This window comes from Heptranchias perlo, chromosome 2, assembly GCF_035084215.1.
Source record: "Heptranchias perlo isolate sHepPer1 chromosome 2, sHepPer1.hap1, whole genome shotgun sequence".
Taxonomy (NCBI): Eukaryota; Metazoa; Chordata; class Chondrichthyes; order Hexanchiformes; family Hexanchidae; genus Heptranchias; species Heptranchias perlo.
This window is the reverse complement of record NC_090326.1, coordinates 46937513-46959121: the sequence shown is the minus strand read 5'-3', so window position 1 is coordinate 46959121 and position 21609 is coordinate 46937513. Positions and strand designations below refer to the sequence as shown.

General features: G+C 40.2%; 1 protein-coding gene across 2 annotated transcripts in view; it reads right to left on the bottom strand.

Annotated features, from left to right (window-relative positions):
• Positions 1–21609, bottom strand: part of mrpl3 (mitochondrial ribosomal protein L3) — a 77142-nt gene that overhangs the window by 40731 nt on the left and 14802 nt on the right. For both annotated transcript variants that reach the window (XM_068001841.1, XM_068001840.1), the window contains exons 3-6: positions 19021–19112; positions 18227–18325; positions 10578–10677; positions 8711–8771 (exon numbers count right to left, since the gene is read on the bottom strand). In XM_068001841.1, coding sequence (XP_067857942.1) covers positions 8711–8771; positions 10578–10677; positions 18227–18325; positions 19021–19112 — 352 coding nt within the window. The remainder of the gene's footprint in view (positions 1–8710; positions 8772–10577; positions 10678–18226; positions 18326–19020; positions 19113–21609) is intronic.

Genomic DNA, 21609 nt, shown 5'->3' with positions numbered 1-21609 from the left:
TGCACAATGAAACATCCTCTGAGGACAGAACCAGAATGAATCTGTGGTCAGGTTGTTTGGGAGGGGAATGAGGGAGGAACAGGGAGTAATAAATTATTGGGTTGCTCTCGAGGTGGCAACATACAAGTTTAATTATTTTCTGCAACCATCGAGGACCCACAAGTGTGGTTGCCATTATTAATTTATTTCTCAATTTAAGATGATGCCAAGCAAGCAGCAACACGAAATCCAAGCAGGACAAAATAAACTTTCCAGAAAGGTACAGAGCATTGAGCAATAAAGCAACTAAGCAATTTCTGAGGCAACGACAAGTTTTAAATGGAGGGCTATTTATCTATTCTATCTAAACATCATGAGGACTGGAAGACGTCGATGCAGTAACAAAAAAAAAGCAGACGCTCCACACAACTCAGGGCAATTAACCTTTTAATATATTTTTGAAATAGAGTTGGGGTTGGGGGTGGGGGGCAATGACTAACTGCTATTGATTTATTTCTCCAGGGCAGCAAGGGCTCCAGGGCTCATGAGCACTTCCCAAAAGAAACTTATGCTGCACAGAGGTACAGATCAGAAAGCAAGCAACCTTTTTTGTTAACTGAAAGAAATACATTTAAACTGAGAGTTATTGGAAATACCAGTAAACTGGAACTGTCTGCAGGGAATGTCTGAGTTTTGGAGAGAGCAGAGTTGGGAATAAGCCTGAGAAAGTTCAGGGACGTGCTACCAATGGAAAAAAAAATAGGTATTGCAGACATTACGGGCGCTAAATTGGGCCGTCTAGCACCCATTGTTTTGGCACTACGCAGCCTCCCGAAGTGCCAAGATGGTGTCTTGGCTGCGCACGCACGTTTCCAGCGTGACGTGCGCCGGACGCCATCTTAGTACAGGAGTTAGCGCAGGCATAGATAATGAACGCTGGAAGCACGTAAAGTAAGGAGAAAATGGATACAGTGTGCAATGCTGATTTAAAGAGATACACATCATTTTGGGACTTAACGCTCAACTCAACGCACAGTCTTAACCTCGAGCATCTGAACGTGTCTTAGAGTGCCTGGAGGACCTCCACCAGCACTATTTAAAGGGACCATGCAGGATTTACAGGTTAGTGGCTGGATTATTGTTTGACAGCCAAGACATTTGTAACTGTTTTTGGAGGTCTCCTATACTTGAATAGTAGGACTAGGGGACATAGCCTAATATTTAGAGCCAGGACATGCAGGAGTGAAGTTAGGAAATGCGTCTACAGCAAAGGGTGGGAGAAGTTTGGAATGCTCTTCTACAAACGGCAGTTGATGTTAGCTCACTTGTGAATTCTAAATCTGAGATTGATAGATTTCTGTGAACCAAGAGTATGAAGGGATATGGGGCTAAGCTGGGTATATGGAGTTAGGTCACAGATCAACCATGATCTCGTTGAATGGTGGAACACGCTCGCGGGGCTAAACGCCACTGCCACTTACTACCTCCTGATATGCGCCTACTTCTCCTGCAAGAAAATGGGACGTGTGTCTGGGTGATGTGCCTGTCATGGTTGAATGGCTGCCAGTGTGTGTGGCCGGTGAGTTGTGGGTGTGCAGCTTGCAACAGTGGAAATGTGTAAGGGAGAGGAAGCATCTGATTGGCAGAGTTGAGTACTGATGGAAAGAGTTTGTTGGTATGTGGGCGACGGGGGTGTAGTGCGTGGAGCAGTGGATGCGGCTAGTGGTGTAGTTGGTAGGAGACGCCACTTGACCTCACTCATCTTGACCACTGGTGTCAAAGCAATGAACTTCTTCCTGCACTGCATCTATGTTCATGATGCTGTGTGCCTGCCATTGACTTAGTCTCCCACTGCCTTTTGGATATATGTCTGGGGGGTCCTCTTGCCGCCGCCCCATCCCCCCCACCCACCATGGATATAGGATGTCCCTCCTTCTGTCCACCTCTTGCCCCAAGGCGTCCAGTGCATCAGCAGAGAACCTTGGTGCATGCACTCTCTCTGGCCTGGTACAAACTCAGGTCGACAGATTAGTGAGGTCTGGCATGCAGATTGGAGGACGTGGGATTTAGTAGTGTGCAACCTTTATTCAATGTTTTAACAAAACTCAGTTTGTAAACATAGGGACGGGATCTGCATCTGTGTTTTACGTGTGCGATATCTGATCTCCGTCCAGACTCTGCAGACAGCAGACTGTTATTTTCAGCAAACAGGTTCCAGCTACCTTTGAGAGATTTTTAAGAGACAGCCTGCCTTTAAGAGATTGGGACTTCCCCTGCTGGTGGAAAGTGCAAATTGCATGGAATCCTCGTTCAACACTGAGTCCCAACGCAGAATTGCAGGTAAGTCCTCAGGCCTGACTAAAGTCTCGTCCTGCCTGCGCAGGGGCCACTTGGCGTGGGGCAATAGTGGATCACACTACCCCCGCCCAAAAACAGGCCCTATCCAATTTCCCCCCCCCTACCTGTTTAGTGAGTTACAACCAGCATCCTTCTCAAGCCCCAGATAACCCCATCACGTCCCCCCAGTTTGGGAACTTCTGCTCTGGATGACAATCTGCAAAACTGAGGGGCCATCCTCTTTGGCTCATGTCAGCACCTCCCTGGCTACCAACAAGTTCAGTTAAGAGGTGTGTAACCTTGACACCCCACTCGATCCACAGCTCAGCTTATCCCCCACATTTGTTCTGTTACTTTCATCTGCCTCAAGTCCAACACTTCCCTTCTGCTGACAAAACTGTAGTCACCTTGAAGCTTGACTTTTCCTAACATTCTTCAGCTTGACCTCACCCCCTCAATCTTTCACAAGCTTCAGCTCATCTAAAGTGATACAACCCATGTCTTCACATGCAACAAGTGCAACATTCCCATCTTCCACCAGCAACCTGTGCCGGTGTGTCGATTCTAAAATTCTGGTTCAGTTTGCTAATCTGGTCATAGTTTTGCCCCACTCTACGACCTTTATGATCTCCTATCTTGCATTCCCTCATGCATCCTCTGCTGCTGTAACAACTGACTTAGCCTCGCCCTTCCTCTCGGTCATGAATTGCTTGTTCAGCTGTTACTCTCCTGCCCCCCGAATTCCCTTCCATCTTGCCACGTGCCTCCTTTGCTTCTCAAAACCCTCTTCTTCAACCGTGTTTTTGGTTTCCCACTTCATTTTTCGCCCTTTTCCTAATTTAATTTTTCTCCCTATTGTAAACTGTTCTGAGATGTCTTCCTGCACCTAGAGTGCACTATATAAATATAAGTTGATATTTTAAAGCTACCCGAGCAGCAAATTTCAGAACAAAACACAAATTTTACTTGAAGCATTTAATGAGAATCACATACTGGAGGTTCATTAATTTTTAAAAAATGTCTATCTTAAGGCAATTGGAATTAAATAGTAATTAGCTGTTCTCCCATGGCATTGCGCACAGGGAGTGAAGACCAAATGTAGTCTTCAAGGGAAAGATGTTTTTAGGGCAGGTGATAACTGGCAAAAAAGTGCATAGATCACACCATGGCCAACTGCTTTGGTTTAGAGTTTTCATGGAAAATGGTGGAATGGCCAAAAGTGACCCCTAAAACTCAGGTAAAAAAATCCCCAGAATCCATGTAATAAGGAATTTGACTTATTCAGTCACCATTAACTAGTGACCTTAATTATAAACTGATAGAATTGCTGAATCTCATCTCCAAAGCACCTGTAAGAATCCCTCATGATAAAAAGGAAACTTGCCGTATTCAGTCACTAAACCAGGATGTGCCTCCAAATTCATAAAAATCTACATGACAATATAGACTACACTCTTTGCTGAGAACATAAATGTATTTAATATATTGAGCAATTGCATTATTAATATGGTTTTAAACATTTAATACATGTGATCCCTGACTATGTGCTCAAGCATAATTAACACACCCAGTTAAACAAAATAGCAAAAAACATCTTAATTCTTCCAGTACTGACCACGTAAATCTCAAATTTCATTCTACGAGAACTATATCTAATATTCAACATTCATACAAAAACACAGAATTAAACACCCATTTTACAAGCACGCACCCAATATATAACATTTATGCAATACCACTAAGAATCAAAGACAACTGATCGCTTCTTAAAATACTGTCATAGGTTATGCTTGGCCCCAAAATTCATCAGTGTCAGTTTTGATTATCCCAAGAATAAATAAATAGAATTTCAAGATGACAACTGTGCTTAATAATTTAGATCCATGGTATGGCTTTACTTGTTTTTTTTAAAAAAAAGCATATTTAGCAAAAGTTGAAGCGTTTCCTAAATTCTGGCAATATGCAATCATTGTAGTACTTGCTGCAAGAGTAGTTTGAACACATGAATTCTCCTTGCAAAAATTAAATCAGTACCACCTCAGTAAACAATCAACATGCAAAACAAGACTAGAGTTGGCATGTTTTCCAGTCATTATTCAGCCAATACAACTTGTCTTCAGATTTTATTCTAATCACTTTGGGTATGGCACTCGGTGATCCATCACACACGACTGACACTGTCACTAACACCACAGGCACGTTGTTTCATCTTTAATTAATCTGCAGAGCAACTGTTGGATTTAATGGTTGAAAAATGTAATCTCAGAAGCCAGGATTCTTTTAACAGTAAAAAACATAAGACAGTTACAGCACATAGATATGGGTGTTAATAGACTAAAAGGGCTGAGTGACTCTTTTGAAATCGATTTACTGACTAATATTAATCAGTTGACTGTCAAATATTACTACTGCTTTCTAGCAACCTCCTGTATCACTTTTAAACATTGGCATTTTATAAAGCATGTGACTGAAAAATCTCATGTCACTGTAGCTATATGAACATAGCAAACAATCAATCTTATCACAATGACAAAGTGACTTCACTCAACAGTTTCAATTGATTTTTTTTTGGGTTACAAAACAAAATGCTTCAAAAATGTGTTACCAGGATCACAAATAGAATATAAACTGGGAGGTGCGGGTTCACCATTTCTTTCTATTTATTACAAAATTAGTAGAGGCATATATCTAGTACAAGTGGGTGATCAATAAATAACAGGAAATGTGTAAATATAAATATATTACACCTTTAAAAAAAATTGACTAACATCAAGACACATTAATTAGTAATGCACCTGCCGTTAGTTAGACTTGCCCTTGCATCTTTAGGTTTTTACATTTTTTACGTGGCAAGTTGCTGAAAGTGTGAGCTGATAACGTAGCAGCAAGGGAAACAGGATATCTGGGACCTAAGTGAACAGGGCAAGCAACTGTGTATCTCCTTAACCAATCAGATTGAAGGATTGTGAAATTAACAGCGCAAGGACTGAGAAGGAAGTGTAAATTAGAGTGGGTGAATTTAATGTCAAATCAGGTACAGAAAGAGAAATAAAAAGAGAGGGAAAGAAAGATTGGATTGAGAGAGAGAGAAAGAGACAGAAGGGAACAGAAAATAAAAATTTAACATTTTACATTTTTTAAATCTGCAACAATTAAAACCTGAAGGAATGAGACTCCACACTTGTAATAGTTAATGATCAGTGCTAGAAAGGTTGACCAGCAGTAATTAACATTTATCATATCGTTAAAAGGGTACTTAGATTAAAATGAACAAGGCTTAACTTTCTGTGGTGAGTTTAGTGCATATTTACCGCACAAATACAGCAACTTCACGACATTCAATGCATTTCATTGGCAGACAGCGAAATGCTGTTTACGTGAAGCTAACAGCAGAGCAGCGCATCTCAGACAGCAACTTTTGGATATCCAAATTTAAACGAGCATCTGCCCCTCGCCTGAAGTTGCTGTACCATCTGCGCATAAATAATGGCATTAGCCTCACCGTTATTTTGACAGCAAAATCTGGGTCAGTGTTAAAACACCAATCTGCCATGCCACATAGGAGTAGTACCTCCCTCGGTCCCAAGAGGAGAGACGGTCGGTTCCTTTAATGTGGGGTTGGGAAGAACATTCCTGCTCCTCCTGGCTCCACATTCAGGTAAGTTACTTACCTTCTAGGTTGAGCCTAGCAGGTGATCCCTAGGCCTGGTTTTCTGATGCAGCTGGCACTGGCGCCGGCTGCCTCAGGGGAAACCAATCTTGGAGAAGCGGCCTCAAACAAGCATTAGACTATTTGCATAAGCAAAGGGCCTAGTGCCTGCTTCAGGCCTGGGTAAAAGATGCATATTCTTTGTCCTTACCCAATGTGGCGGGCAGAATACTTACAGCAGGAAAGGTGCGCACGCTCCCTGTCCACCATGTTGGGGCCATAATAAGCCAAGCAGCGCCCGAAAATCTTTTATCCTTTTGTTTTGGCCATGAGCAGAGACACATAGAGGCTGGGACATAAGCTGGCAGAGATGCCTTTTGAAAGGGAATATTGTACAAGTAATCAGTTTTTTTTAATATAAAAAAAGCTGCAAGGGCTTTTGCAGAGACTAGGTCAGAAAAGACTAGGAGGTCAGAAAAGCTGGAAGAACAGGTACAGCCACCTTGTTTAAGTCAAGCAAGACAACCCACTGATATGAGGGAGCGTGTTATGCTCCTTATTTTGTATCATTATGGAAAGATAAGTTGTACTGTTTGAATCAAGTGAGTTTGATCATAATTGCCAATCTGTATGTTCACCTTACCTTGAAAAAAAGCAACTTGTTAATTAGGCCTCCTCTCACCGTCTTTAATCTGTTTACCTCTAGTGAGATTTAAGAACTCATGAAAGATGGGAAAATCCAGTCCAGATCATGAGCTATTGTACAGGTAGATATAAAGCTGTGCGAGTCATCTACCATTGAAAGTAAGATGGGAGTGACTGATACCAATGAACCCAAGACGGTATCTACAGCAGATCCGAATTTGCAAAAGCAGCCTATTAAGGCACAGACCACTGCATCTTTTAAAGGAAAAGTGAAAAATATTTGAAGCAGGAAGATACAGGGCTAAAGCAGAACGCACTGACATGATGGCATTAATACCATTTCACATTGTCCCCGAGCCCTACTATACACAATAAGTCATACCCCATTCAAAATAAAAAAAATACAAGTCAAGTTGGCTACACATGGGAATTAGAAATTGGAGAGACTTGTACACATTACAGATTTAAGTGGGCTTCTCTGTATCTAACCAGCACACAATGGAATACAAGTGCCTAGAATTTTACTTTGCTGACAAGCAAGTCAGCTTAGTACAGTTTTGTTCTTATCAAATGGAAGATGAAATCATCAAAATGTGTTTTACTGGATTTTGATGTATTTGTGAATGATCAATCATATAAAGCAGTCCCTTATGACTGAAAGTCTCTTTCACTGTATAATCAAAAGATAAAACCTGAATTCACAGTACTTCTTGTGATTTCATGCAATCATTGCATGAATTCATTGGCTTACAATTTACACCAATTCTCAATGAGCAGGCAAAACTGCCTTCAACATGATGAAAAGTAAATGCATCAAGAGACAGAAAGAACTTACAATGATATAAACACCTTTCTTGTCCTCAGGATGTCCCAAAGTACTTCACAGCCAATGAAATACTTTTGAAGTGTAGTTACTGCCCTGAAGTGTCAGCCTAGCTCAAATCACTAAAGTGGGGCTTGAACCCACGACCCTCTGACTCAGAGGCGAGAGTGCTACTATGAAGCCAAGGTTAATAAATTAGGTATAAAGACAGGCATACACAGCTTCAAGTTTGTCCAAAAATAGTGACTCATAATTAAGCCTTTCTAAATGAGAAGCATAGCGTGATCAGTTAGCAAATAGACCACCAGATTCAAGAAGAACACACCATACAATGAGCTTCTGTTGAAAAGCTTAGAAGTCAGTACTCATTAATTTCAGTGAATACAATCCTCACCATGCTGCTCAGATATAGAAGAATCATTTTTATTCTGATCTGGTAGTGTTAATGCATTAGCTGTGAGAACAGGGCTTTTAAGAAGTGTTGCACTTAAGCATGCAGCGCAAATCATATAAAGAAATAAGAGAACTAACTACCAGCTTTAGCAATGAATTGCCTCAGATGGCAAAGTGCATAGAAATACTGTTAGAGAGTACTAACAGCAAATGTTTCTAAAAAGAACGACAAAGTAATGCAATTACTATTAAACCTTTTTCCTCCATTTCCATTTAAAAAAAAACTTTTGTTGAAAAAAATATTAAATGATTCTCCCAATATTAAATCATTTTACCATTTGCCAAACAAATTAAGGCACACAGCTCCTTTAAGATAACATTCATAATATTCCCATAATATTCATTAAATTAAGTTGGAACTTTTTTTCTAAGTAAACTAATCAAAAAGATATGAAAGACCTGGTGTTGATTGGCATTACTGTGTAATATTACAGGATTAGATAGTTATGTTTCTGATTCTTTTCCCCAGGGAATGCACAGGGTTTTTCAAAGTATTGTCTGCACTGCAATTATTTTATGTAACTTATGGAAATGAAGCATTTCTAAAACAATATAATATTTGAGTATTTATGGATAAAATTTTGTTTATAGTAGTACAACATTTAAAACTAGTGTGTTGCATCATCAACTTTTCTCTAAAATGCAATGTTACAATGCAAGTTCATAGACTAGACATGCAAGTAAGGAATGACCAGTCTGCAAGTCAAAAGCTCAGCACACAGGACAAGATGCTGAAGGATTCAAAGATACACCTCCTAATGAATGATTATAAGTTCTGCTTTTTGCTCCAATTTCAAGCAGGTTTTCTAGTATATAGGACTTACGTTTTTGCTGTGACATCAACATACTGTCCTGGCCGAAAGTGAGCAGCATACAATGGAGTACCTTGAACAAATTTAAAATCAAATTAAAGCCACCAATCACAAATCGTTGCAAATGATTCAATCATCAACTGTTGGATTATTAAAGAATAAAGCACAGGGGTCGCATGGATCATACTATAATTATTTATGATGTGGAGATGCCGGTGATGGACTGGGATGGACAAATGCAAGGAGTCGCACAACACCAGGTTATTGTCCAACAGCTTTATTTGAAATCACAAGCTTTCGGAGCCTGACGAAGGAGCAAAGCTCCGAAAGCTTGTGATTTCAAATAAAGCTGTTGGACTATAACCTGGTGTTGAGACACTCCTTACATTTATAATTATTTACATTGTACATCATATTTACATTCAACTTTTTCCTGATTTCTGTCACTAATTTTCTCCTCCTGAAAGTGTTAACCCCCAGCCAGGAAATTGTCCAGGGCCTCTGATCACAATCCAATACCTTGCCCAGGTAGTCATGGCTTATTAAATCAGAGACACTGAGGCCAACTATAGAGACTGGACTACCATACTGGCTGAGATCAGTACCGACTGCAATCGAACCCAAGACCGGAGAGCTGAAAGACTAATATTCTTATGCCTAGCACAACAAACCTGGCATGGATAAGGTGCTAAGCAGTGGAAAATTAACCTTGGCATCTTTTATCTCTATCAGGGGAGCTAGTACGTCATTGTTCAAACTCTGCTTACTTTTTTCAATGCAGTTATTACGTTACACGGTAGGCTCCTCGCATACTTCAGCTGTTAAAGCAGTGCGTAACTGAGCAAGAGAGACTAGGAAGGTCCCATGTTCAATTTTGTCATATGCTGAGTTAGCAAAAATAGGCAAGAGATTTCAATTATATATAAACACCTCCCACGTCATTTTCCACCTGACGCCCATCGAAAAAGAAGAGTGCCTAAGGAAACAGATTGAGAGATTACAGGGCAACCCCTTCTGACAGCACCCCCACAAAGGCTCATAACCTGCTGCGAACCTGCATTGTTGTACACCATTTTGGCCTGCAGCAGCATTCAATTTCCCTCCCCCGATTTGAGTCGACTGCCCATTTACAGGTAGTATTTCCAATTAGAGCTAGCCCAGTTTGTTCAAATAAACTGAATAAGGAAATTCAGTACTGTTGAGCAATGTCCAAGTCGGGCGGGTCAATTAAGAAATTGGGCCCCCGTTTTCAAATCCTCCCCCACTGAAAAGCCACTCGGCCAGTTATAGTATTTGTCCTTCATCACCTGCTGCCCCCCTACCCCACCGACTGAGAATAATTTCGAGTCTCCCTCCATTGGACAGCACTTCAACCCTCCCTCCCTCCCACAAAGGCCAGCCTTTCCTCCCTACTCTCACTAGTGACGTTTCAGCCTTTGTCCCCTCCCCACTGAGGATGGCAATGAATCAAACCAGCCATCCCAATGTGCCCACCAGTGGGAAGAGAAAACAACCTTTTGGAATGGAATTTAAAAGCGAAAAATGTTTACATTTCTACCCCACCCCCATTTTCAGTTACTTTTGCAATTATTTGTAAATCACTGATTTTTAAAATTATACTTCTGGGGTAAGTTTAACCTAACAGGACAGGCGGGGCGGGGGAGTTGTCAAAAATGGAAAACCCGACCCCAACTTCCGGTTTTAATGGAGGTGCGCTGGAGGGCGCGAGCGACTAACCTGCTCTCCGGAGATGGATCCCTAATTTAAATATTTTAATGAGGCATAATACCCCCAATAAATACCAAAATGTTCACATTGTTTTTCTGTCTTAACCCATCCCAAAACAAATGCACAAGACAAGTTCTGTTTGAGACATTACCTGGTTTAATGATAGCATTTTCAGACACCCTGAAAATTGTTATTTTCTGTTTTGGGGGTATCCCAGCAAGCCTGTATTTTTCCATAACGAACTCTGGTTTCTGAAGAGAAAAAAATAACATTCATAAAACATAAAGCAAATATGACTTGCAGAGGACATTTCTTGTTTGCAATTCCATACAAAGTTTTGGCTATTGTGAAATTATTCTTCACTGTTGGTCTGCCAATGAATAATTTTGCTATAATTTGTATTAGATTGCATTATTTTTGCTGCATTTAATTCATTGGTACATTAAGTAACACAGATGTGAATAACTTTTTGACTGGAAAAAGCTGGGTATAGCAAGAATTTAGGTTAATTCAACAAGGATACTTTTAGTTTCAATGTCAAACCAAACTGTACCACTAAATTGGTAAACAAGCACCAACTCAATCATAAAAGAAATGCAGTTCACTGGGATTGGATTACTTTGAATGTAGAGAAGAAATAAGGATTACAATATTTCCTCCTGTACTTAAAGAACATACTCATGAATAATGATTACTTAGGTATGACACTGGAAGACTGTTTGCAACCATAGAATCATATCACACTGTGATGAAACCACTTTTCATCCTGTGTTAAATTGGGAAATTTTCTAGAATTAAAATGGAAGCTGTCTTTCCTTACTAAATTTCAAAATGGCAAAAAAGGGTCAAACTGATTAATTTACTAATTAAAAAGAGAAAAAACTTTTATTCACGACCTCAAGACGTCCCAAAGCGCTTTCAGCCAATGAAGTACTTTTGAAGTGCAGTCACTGTTGCAACGTAGGATAAACAGCAGCCATTTTGCACACAGCAAGCTCCCACAAACAGCAATGTGATAATGACCAGATCATCTCTTTTAGTGATATTGATTTTAAAGGATAGATATTGGCCAGGGCACCGGGGCTAAATTCCCTGCTCCTCTTCAAAATGCCATGGGATATTTTACATCCACAGGAGAGGGCAGATAAAGAGGTGAATTTCAAAATGTACATTGTTTAAGGGTTTGACAGATGACAGACCCAGATGGTGTGTCAAATTGCTCATTAGAATATAGCATTTCTGATTTTGAATGAAAGCCAGAAATTGTACAGAGCTGTGAGCTTTTTCTGTAATTTTTAGTTTAATCTAAATGACAAAGTGAGCTTTGTGTGCTGAGCAGCAGTTTCCACATAAAAACTTTGCATCTACAAACAACTATTTCATCCCCAAAATCTCAGGTTATTGGACTAGGTAAGAAATATATTCTGAAGAGGATAATTTTAATGCCTTGCAATTTGATTCTGACTTCATTGCTTTCTAAGTATTTTTTTTATCAGTAACTTGCTGTGCCTTACTGCTGCAACATATTATCTTACCTGTAAATAAATGTATTAGTTTCAGCCTGAATGTAAAATCTAACAGTGTGGTAATCTTTCAGAGTAGACACCAGAACCTGCTGGGTATCCCACATGATCTCTGCTGCAATATACCATGGTTAAGAGGCAATTATTAGTTCTGTGGCATGTTATCCCAGTCATGATACATAGAAGGATTCACAGACTTAATCTGCTTAAGGAAACAATCCTTCTGCCATGAGAGCAAAATAAAAAAAGACTAGAAGTTTGAATAGTAACATCAGCAAGAATCTTCACTTTTAGAAGTGAAAGGGAAAAGAAAGAAAGAAACATTAGGAAAATAAGCAGAAATAGTTAATAGCTGTGCTCTTTCATGCATCCTTGACTTGCTCATTGAACCATCTAGGGTTTCAGTGGAAGCAGGGAATAAGACAATCTCCATGCCTACTTCCATGCTAATAGTTGCATAATGACCAGTGTTTTTGAAAACATTACTCTCACCAACTTTATATTTTGGAAGAATTTCTTTGTACACTTTATGCAATATATCACTCACTTTTCTCTACTCTCCACATATTGTAAAATTTATCAAGAGCCCCTTTATCATGCAGCCAAGAATTCTCAAAATCAATTTCTGATGTTTCTATGGTTGTACTATATTGTTTTATGCCACATCTTGTTTCTTCTTCATAAAGACTGATGAGCATTTCTCTCAACCTTAAAGTCCAATGTGGAGCATAACTTGGAGCATACAAAATGTATACTACATTTTCTTTGCAACGTGAAGTGCCCAAATTTATACTGAAGTCAACATGCGCAAAATAAAGCTTCCATATTTTTAACCAGGGTTCACTGCAGAGTGAAAAAGAAATGTAAAAAAAAAGCAAAAACTGCTTAGGAACTAAATCTGAAGCTATCTGAAACCATTATGGAAAATAAATTTTTTGAGAAAAGCCATTTCCTGTTGAAACTGACAACTGTTTAATCAAAATGGGGCCCTCCACTTAAAATTAGCCAGGTGCTACGAAAGTGGACAAAACCATACTGACAAGAAGAAAATATAAATAACAAGATGACGGACATGCAATCCTAGCCTGGTTAAATTATAGAAGCAGACAGTAGGTGGTTTTGAATGATGGTAAAGGGAGTAAACTTGCAAAGGAAAAAAACAAGGCTAAACCAATAAGCAAGCAACCCACAGCTTACTTTGAAAAGATTGGATGAATGTAATAATGCAGGACATGATAGGACATACCTGCGAATCAGAATGGAATATAAACCGAATGCCTGAGGCGGACTAGGCTGATGAACCTTAGCTGCTGATGACCCCAGGCTGATCGTCTGTAGCTGCCTGCTTTGCAGATAATAGATTGATTGTTGGTGAGCGGATATATTTTTGGCTATATTGCTGTTGGACGTAAACTGTTCTGTTATGTGCCCATCTTTGCTGAACTAAGTCATCTGAAGTGAGATTTATGTATGAGGAGAAACTTGACACTAAACAAACAATTAATTCTTTGGACTAATCTATTTATTGGTGTGGTTAACCATACTCGAGCCTAGGGTAAGACTCCCCTCTTCCTGACTAGTGAAATACAGTCAAGTCCGCCAGTGATAGCGGTCAGCAGGGAGGTACTTGAGATAGAGGTTCTCAGGTCCTGACTCTATCTGTCGAGACACATAGCAGAACACTCCGTGACAGCATGTATTATGGGAGGGGACAAAGTTCTGCTGTTGAGAAGTTGGAACCCCTCTGCACCAAAAAGGGAGCACATTCACAAGACAACTAATTTACTGAAGCAGCATCTTCAAATTTTCACATGGAAATCTGAGTTTTTAAATCTTGTCTTTAACATCTTTAAGGCAGCAAATCAGTATTCGAAGTAGCACTTTAAAAAATCCCTATTAGTAGTTGTTCATGGCTTAATGCACTGTACCATAAGATCACGTCTCATGGTTAGTTTTTGCATAATCTCTTTAACCATAGGTACTCAAATTGATTTGCACTTAAAGGTTGATTGCTTCTAATGACTATATTTTACATGTCAGTCCCTTTTCATCTAAAACAGAACAGTAGGTACTTGAGCAGACAGAATTATTCAAAATTTTAAAAAGACAATGTTCATACTATGATGTTTCAACCGAAATAACCTTTGTCCTAATCCTGATAAAACAAACGGACATACATACAAATTAAGAGCAGGAGTAGGCCATTCGGCCCCTCGAGCCTGCTCTGCTGATCTGATTGTAACTTCAACCCGACTTTCCTGTCTACCTACTATAACCTTTGACTCCCTTGTTAATCAGGAATCTATCTAACTCAGCCTTAAAAATATTCAATGACCCTGCCTCCACCACTCTCTGGGGAAGGGAGTTCCACAGGCTCACGACACTCAGAAAAAAATTCTCCTCATCTTCATCTTAAATGGGAGACCTCTTATTTTTAAACTGTGTCCACTAGTTCTAGTCTCTCCCACAAGGGGAAACATCCTCTCAGCATCTACTCCTTCTAGTCCCCTCAGGATCTTACATGTTTCAATAAGATCACCTCTCATTCTTCTGAACTCCAGTGTATACAGGCCAAACTTGTCCAACCTTTCCTCATAAGATAACCCCCTCATCCTAGGAATTAGTCGAATGAACCTTCTCTGAACTGCCTCTAAAGCAATTATGTCCTTTCTTAAATAAGGAAACCAAAAGTGCACACAGTATTCTAGATGCGGTCTCACCAATGCCCTGTACAACTGTAGCAAACATCTCTACTTTTATATTCCATTCCCCTTGCAATAAATGACAACATTCCATTTGCCTTCCTAATCACTTGCTGTACCTGCATACTAACTTTCTGTGATTCATGTACCTCAGAGTTCTGCAATCTCTCTCGACTTAAAAAATATACTGCTTTCCTATTGCTCCTGCCAAAGTGGACAAGTTCACATTTTCTCACATTATACTCCATCTGCCAAATTTTTGCCCACTCACTTAACCTATGTCCCTTTGCAGATTCCTTATGTCCTCTTCACATGTTTATGTAACTGCTACGTCTACGTCCACGCCCCTCAAAGATCTTACTGCAAAACCAAATTAAAAAACACATAGAATATGAATTGATCACTGTGAAACAGAAGCAAAGGCATTTAAAATGTTTTATTGATTGAGGAGTGACAATTCACTACATCTTACTTAAGACAGATTATGGAGCTATTTCCATTAATTTGGCCAATCCAGAACCCATTTTCAATCCATTACAGGTCATCTGGATGCTAACTGCTCACATTCAACTGGGAATCACAGACTTCCTCGAGCTACTTGATGAACCATTTTAAAAAGATGTCATAATTTTAATAATTTCTATAACAATTTCAAAGTGGTAATGTACAGCAGCTATTATGTATGAGAAAATACTTATGTATCACTGTAGTATACTGAAATACACTACAGTAAAGTAACATTTTAAACTCAGGATACAACAGGATTTTCAGTCTAAAAGATAGCACATAAGCTAAAACTGTACTGAATTTTCAATATTTCTTAACAGCAAATCGTTCATAATGAAGAAACCATAACTCAAGCTGCTGGCAAAAATGAGTCTAATTTTGCATGAAACAGTGCCTAGTGTCTACATGTGCACAACATGTTTTTCAATCAATTACAAAACATACCTTACATTGCCCATTTAGTATTATGGGAAAATTTTCGTGCATTGAGGGTGTTGACCACATCAACTCCCTCCCTCCAAAAAAGAGGGGCAGGTAAATTGGAAAATACTTGATTTTACTATGGTAACTTATAAAGGGAGATTTTCCTGGGTCTGTGCCCTGGCGCATTGGATCACCTGGGCACAACGCATATCAGAAAATTGGGCAAATCAGAGCACACTTCTTTAAAGGAACCTGCTCAATTTTCTTTCCATTTAAATTAATGGAAGGAAAGTCAGGTGGATTCCTTTACAGACATATGCTCTAACCTGCCCAACTTTCCAATATTCATTGTGCCCAGGCCATCCATTGCGTCCGAGTGCAGACCCAGGAAAATCTCCGCTACTTTTAAAAGAAATGGGCACATCATAGAATGTTAACAGAGCTTGATGCAAGACATCACCTGATTCAATTTCAAATAGTTTTTTTGTTGGACTAAACATTTAACTTCTTAATTGCAGCTATCATATATATTTATAGCAGACATTACTAAACCAACTAATTTTTTAAGACATGATTCCATACATATCCTAGCTAGCTGCTTCATTCACTGAATAGTTAGCAAGGAAGTCCAATAATCTAAGTACACTGTAGTAATCAAATCTCCTCTATTTCTCTGCAACATCTGATATGGTAGACCACGTCATCCTCCTCTATTGCCTCTTGTCTGTTGTCCAGCTCTGTGGACTGACTTTGCACGGTTCCACACCTGTCCAAATGCAGTCAGCACATCATCTCCCAAGTGTCTCAAGAATCTATCCATGGCCCCCTTCTCTTCTTTATTTACATGCTCAGTGACATCCTCCACAGACACTGGATTACCATCCATATGTACTTAATGACACCCAGCTCCATCTCTCCACTTCCCTTGACTCTATGACTACTTCTGTACTGTCAGACTGCTTGATTGACATTAAGGCATGGATGAGTCAGAATATCCTCCAACTGAAAATGCGGAAAACCAAGGCCAATGATTTTTCTTCCCCACTATAAACCACACTCCCTTGCCACTAACTCAATTCCCCCTCCTCAGTCATTTGCTCAAACTGAACCAGGCCATGTGAAACCTTGGTATCCTTTTGGACCCTAAGCCAAGCTTCAAACACCAAAACCCATACATCATCAAAAGCACTTACTTCCACAACATCGTCTGTCTCCGCCTCTAACTCACCCCACTGCCGCTGAAACCCTTATCCATGACTTTATCGGCTTTGGACTGGATTTCTCCAATGTCAGCCTTCCCACCCTCTATAAATTCCAATTCATTCAAAATGCAGCTGTGCATACACCATCCTACACCAACTCCCATTTGCCCATCACTCCAGTCCTCGCTGACCTACAATGAATTTAAAATCCTCATCTGTGTCTTTAAATACCTTGACAGCCCCACCCCACCCTCTCGGCAAACTTGCATCCCCCCCAGCACCTTTCAGCCCTCTGACTCCAGCTTTTTATGAATCACCCCTTCCTTCAGTCACTTCAACTGTACTCTCTGGAAATCTCTTTCCAGTCCACTCTGCTTCTCCGCACAACTCTCTGCCTATAAAAATCATCTATTTGACCAAGCCTTCGGTCACCCCTAACTCTTGCATTCTAGCTCATTGTCTGTTCCTTTGTTTATTTTATCTATATTTCTACCCCTCGCCGAATCCTTCCCCCTTAAAGTGCCATGGAATGTTTCCTACATAAATGCATGTTGTTATCACTAACAACAAAATATTTTATTTTTTAAAAGGCAAAACCAGTTTTCAAACATGCACTTCCTATGGAAACATTTAGAATAGGTCGGGAGCACCGAGTGTTGTCACCTCAGCCTGATTGCTAAATTAGAAAAAACATCTTTTGCCTTGTTTGGACATCCCTTTTATAAGACCCAGCATTTAAGGTTTCCCTTTCCTTTTCCATATGGTGTCTTCTCTTCCCTTTGAAAGAGAATTTGGGGCTCTCATTAGTATTGCGGTGAGCTCCTGCCTCAGATCCTGTTGGAAAGGCCGGCTTCTGTGGGTATCAGCTCTACCCAGCATATCTTTTCAGATACCTGTAATTCCTGATACTTATTGGATCTTCTGGATCAGAACTGTTACATGAACATGGGAGCATCTATGTCAAGTGGTGGGTAACTTTCAAATTAATAATTTCAACATTTGCAGTTTTTGTGGCATATTTGTTTGGATTTTTTGCATATATAATACACTGTGGTTTGTTTTCTTGCTGTATTGTTTGGATCACTACATCCATCTTATCCGCAAAAACTTTCACAAAAATTTGGCATACCTGCAACACAAATGATTTTATGGATAGCAAACACGGAGCATGAAAACCTTTTTGGCACAAGCTCCTCACAGGACTTGCATTGTTAAAGAATGCCATCTTCAAAATACAAGCTGGATCCAAAAGGAACAATTTTTTGGTTTAGAAAGGCTTGGGTGAGCTGCATTTTCTTAGCAAACCACTGCAATGGAGAAATAAACTGAAGATACTTAAAACAATTTGCAATCTACCCTAGCATATTTACATAAATATTTTATTGGTTCAATTGTTAATGAATCAAGCCAAATAATAAAGCATACATATAAACACTTACTTACATTAAACAAAGATGTATTCTTTCCACCCACTACCAGCGCAGGCTTCTTCCCATCATATTGCTCTTTAGGAGTACATGATACAATATGGCAATCTTGCACCTAGAAAAAAAACACATGAAGTTATTAATTTTATTGATAGTAGTAGTCACTAGGTTTACTTATTTATTAGTCCCAATTCACTATATAGTGAAAATAGTCACATGTAGTCCAATATGAATTAATATTGTGCATTATGCTTCGTGTGATACATTTAATTCATCACTTCAAATTATTACCACCACCTGCGAGAGACTATAAACCACATTACAACACTGGAGTAAAGTTACAGTGCAAAATGTTTTTTTCCAGATTCAACCCAAGTTTGAAAGGACAAAATCTATAACTATATTGTTCAGTACTTTTCACAGCTAGGTGTTGTATGAAAAGGTCATATGCTCACATTACACTTTTTTTCAAAAGTGGTGACTTAGAAATCATCAATAAAAAAAACACAAGAGGATGAACTGGGGTTGGGCATAATTACCATCAAAAGAACAGGAAAAGGCAGCAGAAGCTATTTTTTAAAAACAATTTCAGCTTACCCAAGCAGTACATTTGTGCAAATGTCAATTTTTTTTCCTATAATGATCATTAGAGAGACAAACGGTCTATACATTGAACAGTATTGCTCTGTAACCATTTATGCTTCAATACTCCATTCCTATTAACATGCCCTACCCTCTTCTTCCAAAACCACAAAAGCCAAACTGGCTTTATGATTAAAAATGGAACTTATTTTCATGCCATACTTTTACCTGAAGTAACGTGACTGCATGTTTGTCACCCGCCTTGGTCCACAAAGGCATCATCCCTAGCTTCACTGCAACAAGTCCGACCCTACGAGTACCTTCAAAAAGGGAGAAAGATAGGCATGATTCACTTTTAACCAGGGAAATCACTTATTCACAATTTCTTTATCTGCTTTACAGAACCACGCCAGACAATTACTTGGGCAATTCTTTTATTGTGTAAAGATAAAATTAAAGCACTGTAACAATGATATACCATGACCCTTAACATGATAAGCATAGATTTTATTAAAAGGAGTAATTTTATAAAATAGTGTTCCTACAGGAGTGCCTTGACCACCAGGACTACATCAGACATTTTGACACACACTTCCCATATCATTTTATCTGTAATAGTAATCGATGGAAAATTGTGGGACCATGTACCAACATTCCCAAGGCTCCCCACCAGGAGCTCAATTTTGTAAAATTATCTCTCAGGTGTCCCTTAAAAACCATAAAATAACACATTTCTCAATCATTGGTCACTAAAGATTCAGACACTAATCGGTTGGGTAATACATAAATTAATTAAAACTCGTTCAGATGATTTCAAACATTTTCAGGTAGGATCCTACCAATTAATTCTCAGCCTTCTTCACCCAACTACCTACAATCATTAAATAAATTTAAAACAGAAATCGACAGTTTCCTAGAAGTAAAGGGAATTAGGGGTTACGGGGAGCGGGCAGGAAATTGGACATGAATTTAGATTTGAGGTTAGGATCAGATCAGCCATGATCTTATTGAATGGCGGAGCAGGCTCGAGGGGCCGATTGGCCTACTCCTGCTCCTATTTCTTATGTTCTTATAAACATTGCCAAGTTCACCAAAAAGAAAATCTGCAAAGCTCAATCAACATTCCTGCTGTCCTCTTTCACTTCTCACACTCTTCTGCTTATCCTTCTCTCCTTTGCCATTCCTTCACATTTTCTCTTTCCTCTCCTCACTTTCTCTTCTGCCTACTCTCCTTTCTTTCTCTTCTGTTTGGACCACTCTACCATTATTGCTAAAATATTTCCTCCCTTAATTCCTGCATTGTTCATACTGCTGCGTGGAGAGATTGTGGTGGTGGGAAGTCAGCAGATTGGAAATATGGCAAGAAGAGACCTATTAGAAATGAGGAGGGAAGCAGCAACAGATTGCTAGGCAAGACACTAATCATGTCCCACTGGACAGGCCACACACCACTGGATTGACTAGCTATAGATGATTTTCCTTATGTAGAATGCTGTATGGTATAGGTACCCACCATAAGTTCTGTTTACACAACAAAATATATTTTTATTTTGTGTTGAGAATCCATTTCTACCACATAAACTATGAAGGGCATAAGAAGGAGGAGCAGGAGTAGGCAATACGGCCCCTTGAGCCTGCTCCGCCATTCAATAAGATCATGGCTGATCTTCTACCTCAACTCCACTTTCCCGCCCTATCCCCATATCCTTTGATCCCCTTAGTGCCCGAAAATCTATCAATCTCAGTCTTGAATATACTCAAGGGTGCATGGAGCACTTTACTATTTCCTGTAAGAACCAACACAATATCTCCATTAGAGATATTACGAGAGCACATATTTTGTGCAATTACTTAGATTTTGTACAATTCTTATACAACATTATTACAGAATAGGCCAGCATCTGCTCTACGTTTCTCCTGTCCACTCGTCAGCTTTATTTGCTTACACGTCCTTACTACTTTATACTGTGCATCACTTTAACAATAATGAGTGCGTATGACTTTAACAGTAGTGAATCCTATAAATTAGAGACACCTAAGGGACTTACATCAGGTGTCCTTTATTTGCAGGTGCCCCTATTTTCAAAATGGTCATTGTATGTACAGTAAACCAGATGATCCAAATATCGCGGGATTGGCTGTATCTTCTGCAGCGTTCCTTCTTTTTTCGCCGTCACCTGGGATCGTGCCTAATTATGGAGCCTACCAGCAGGATGTGATTTCAGTTCATTTCTCTTTGTTGGGTTTCCCAATTCATTGCCATCCCCGGGGTCCTTTTCCACTCAGGGAGGAATGTCCTGATTCTGAGATCCGCTACGCTGGCAGCCTGCACAGGGCGAGGTGGCTGCTGTAGGGCCGGAGAGCCTGAGATCCCAGCCAAATTGGGGTGAATTAAAATCTTGCAGACCCGTGTCTGGGACCCCCTCCCTCCATGTGCTGCAGCTGCTAATGTTTGATGTGCTGGGAGGCTGGTGGGGGGCTGTTAGCAGCACATCAGTACCTGATGTACTGGTGGAGTAGGGTTGCCAAGTCTGGTTGGAGGCATGATCACGTGATGTTCTCATGCCCCCACTACCCCCGGTCCCCACCCCTCTCCCCCCACCCCACCCCACCAGGCACCCACTCCACGCCCCCCACCCCGCGCCTCTCTCCACTCCCGGCCCCCACCCCGCGCCTCTCTCCACTCCCGGCCCACCCCGGCCCCCACCCCGCGCCTCTCTCCTCTCTCTACCCCCCCCGCGCCTCTCTCCTCTCTCTACCCCCCCCCCCACCGCGCCTCTCTCCTCTCTTCCCCCCCCCCCCGCACCAAGGCCCCCA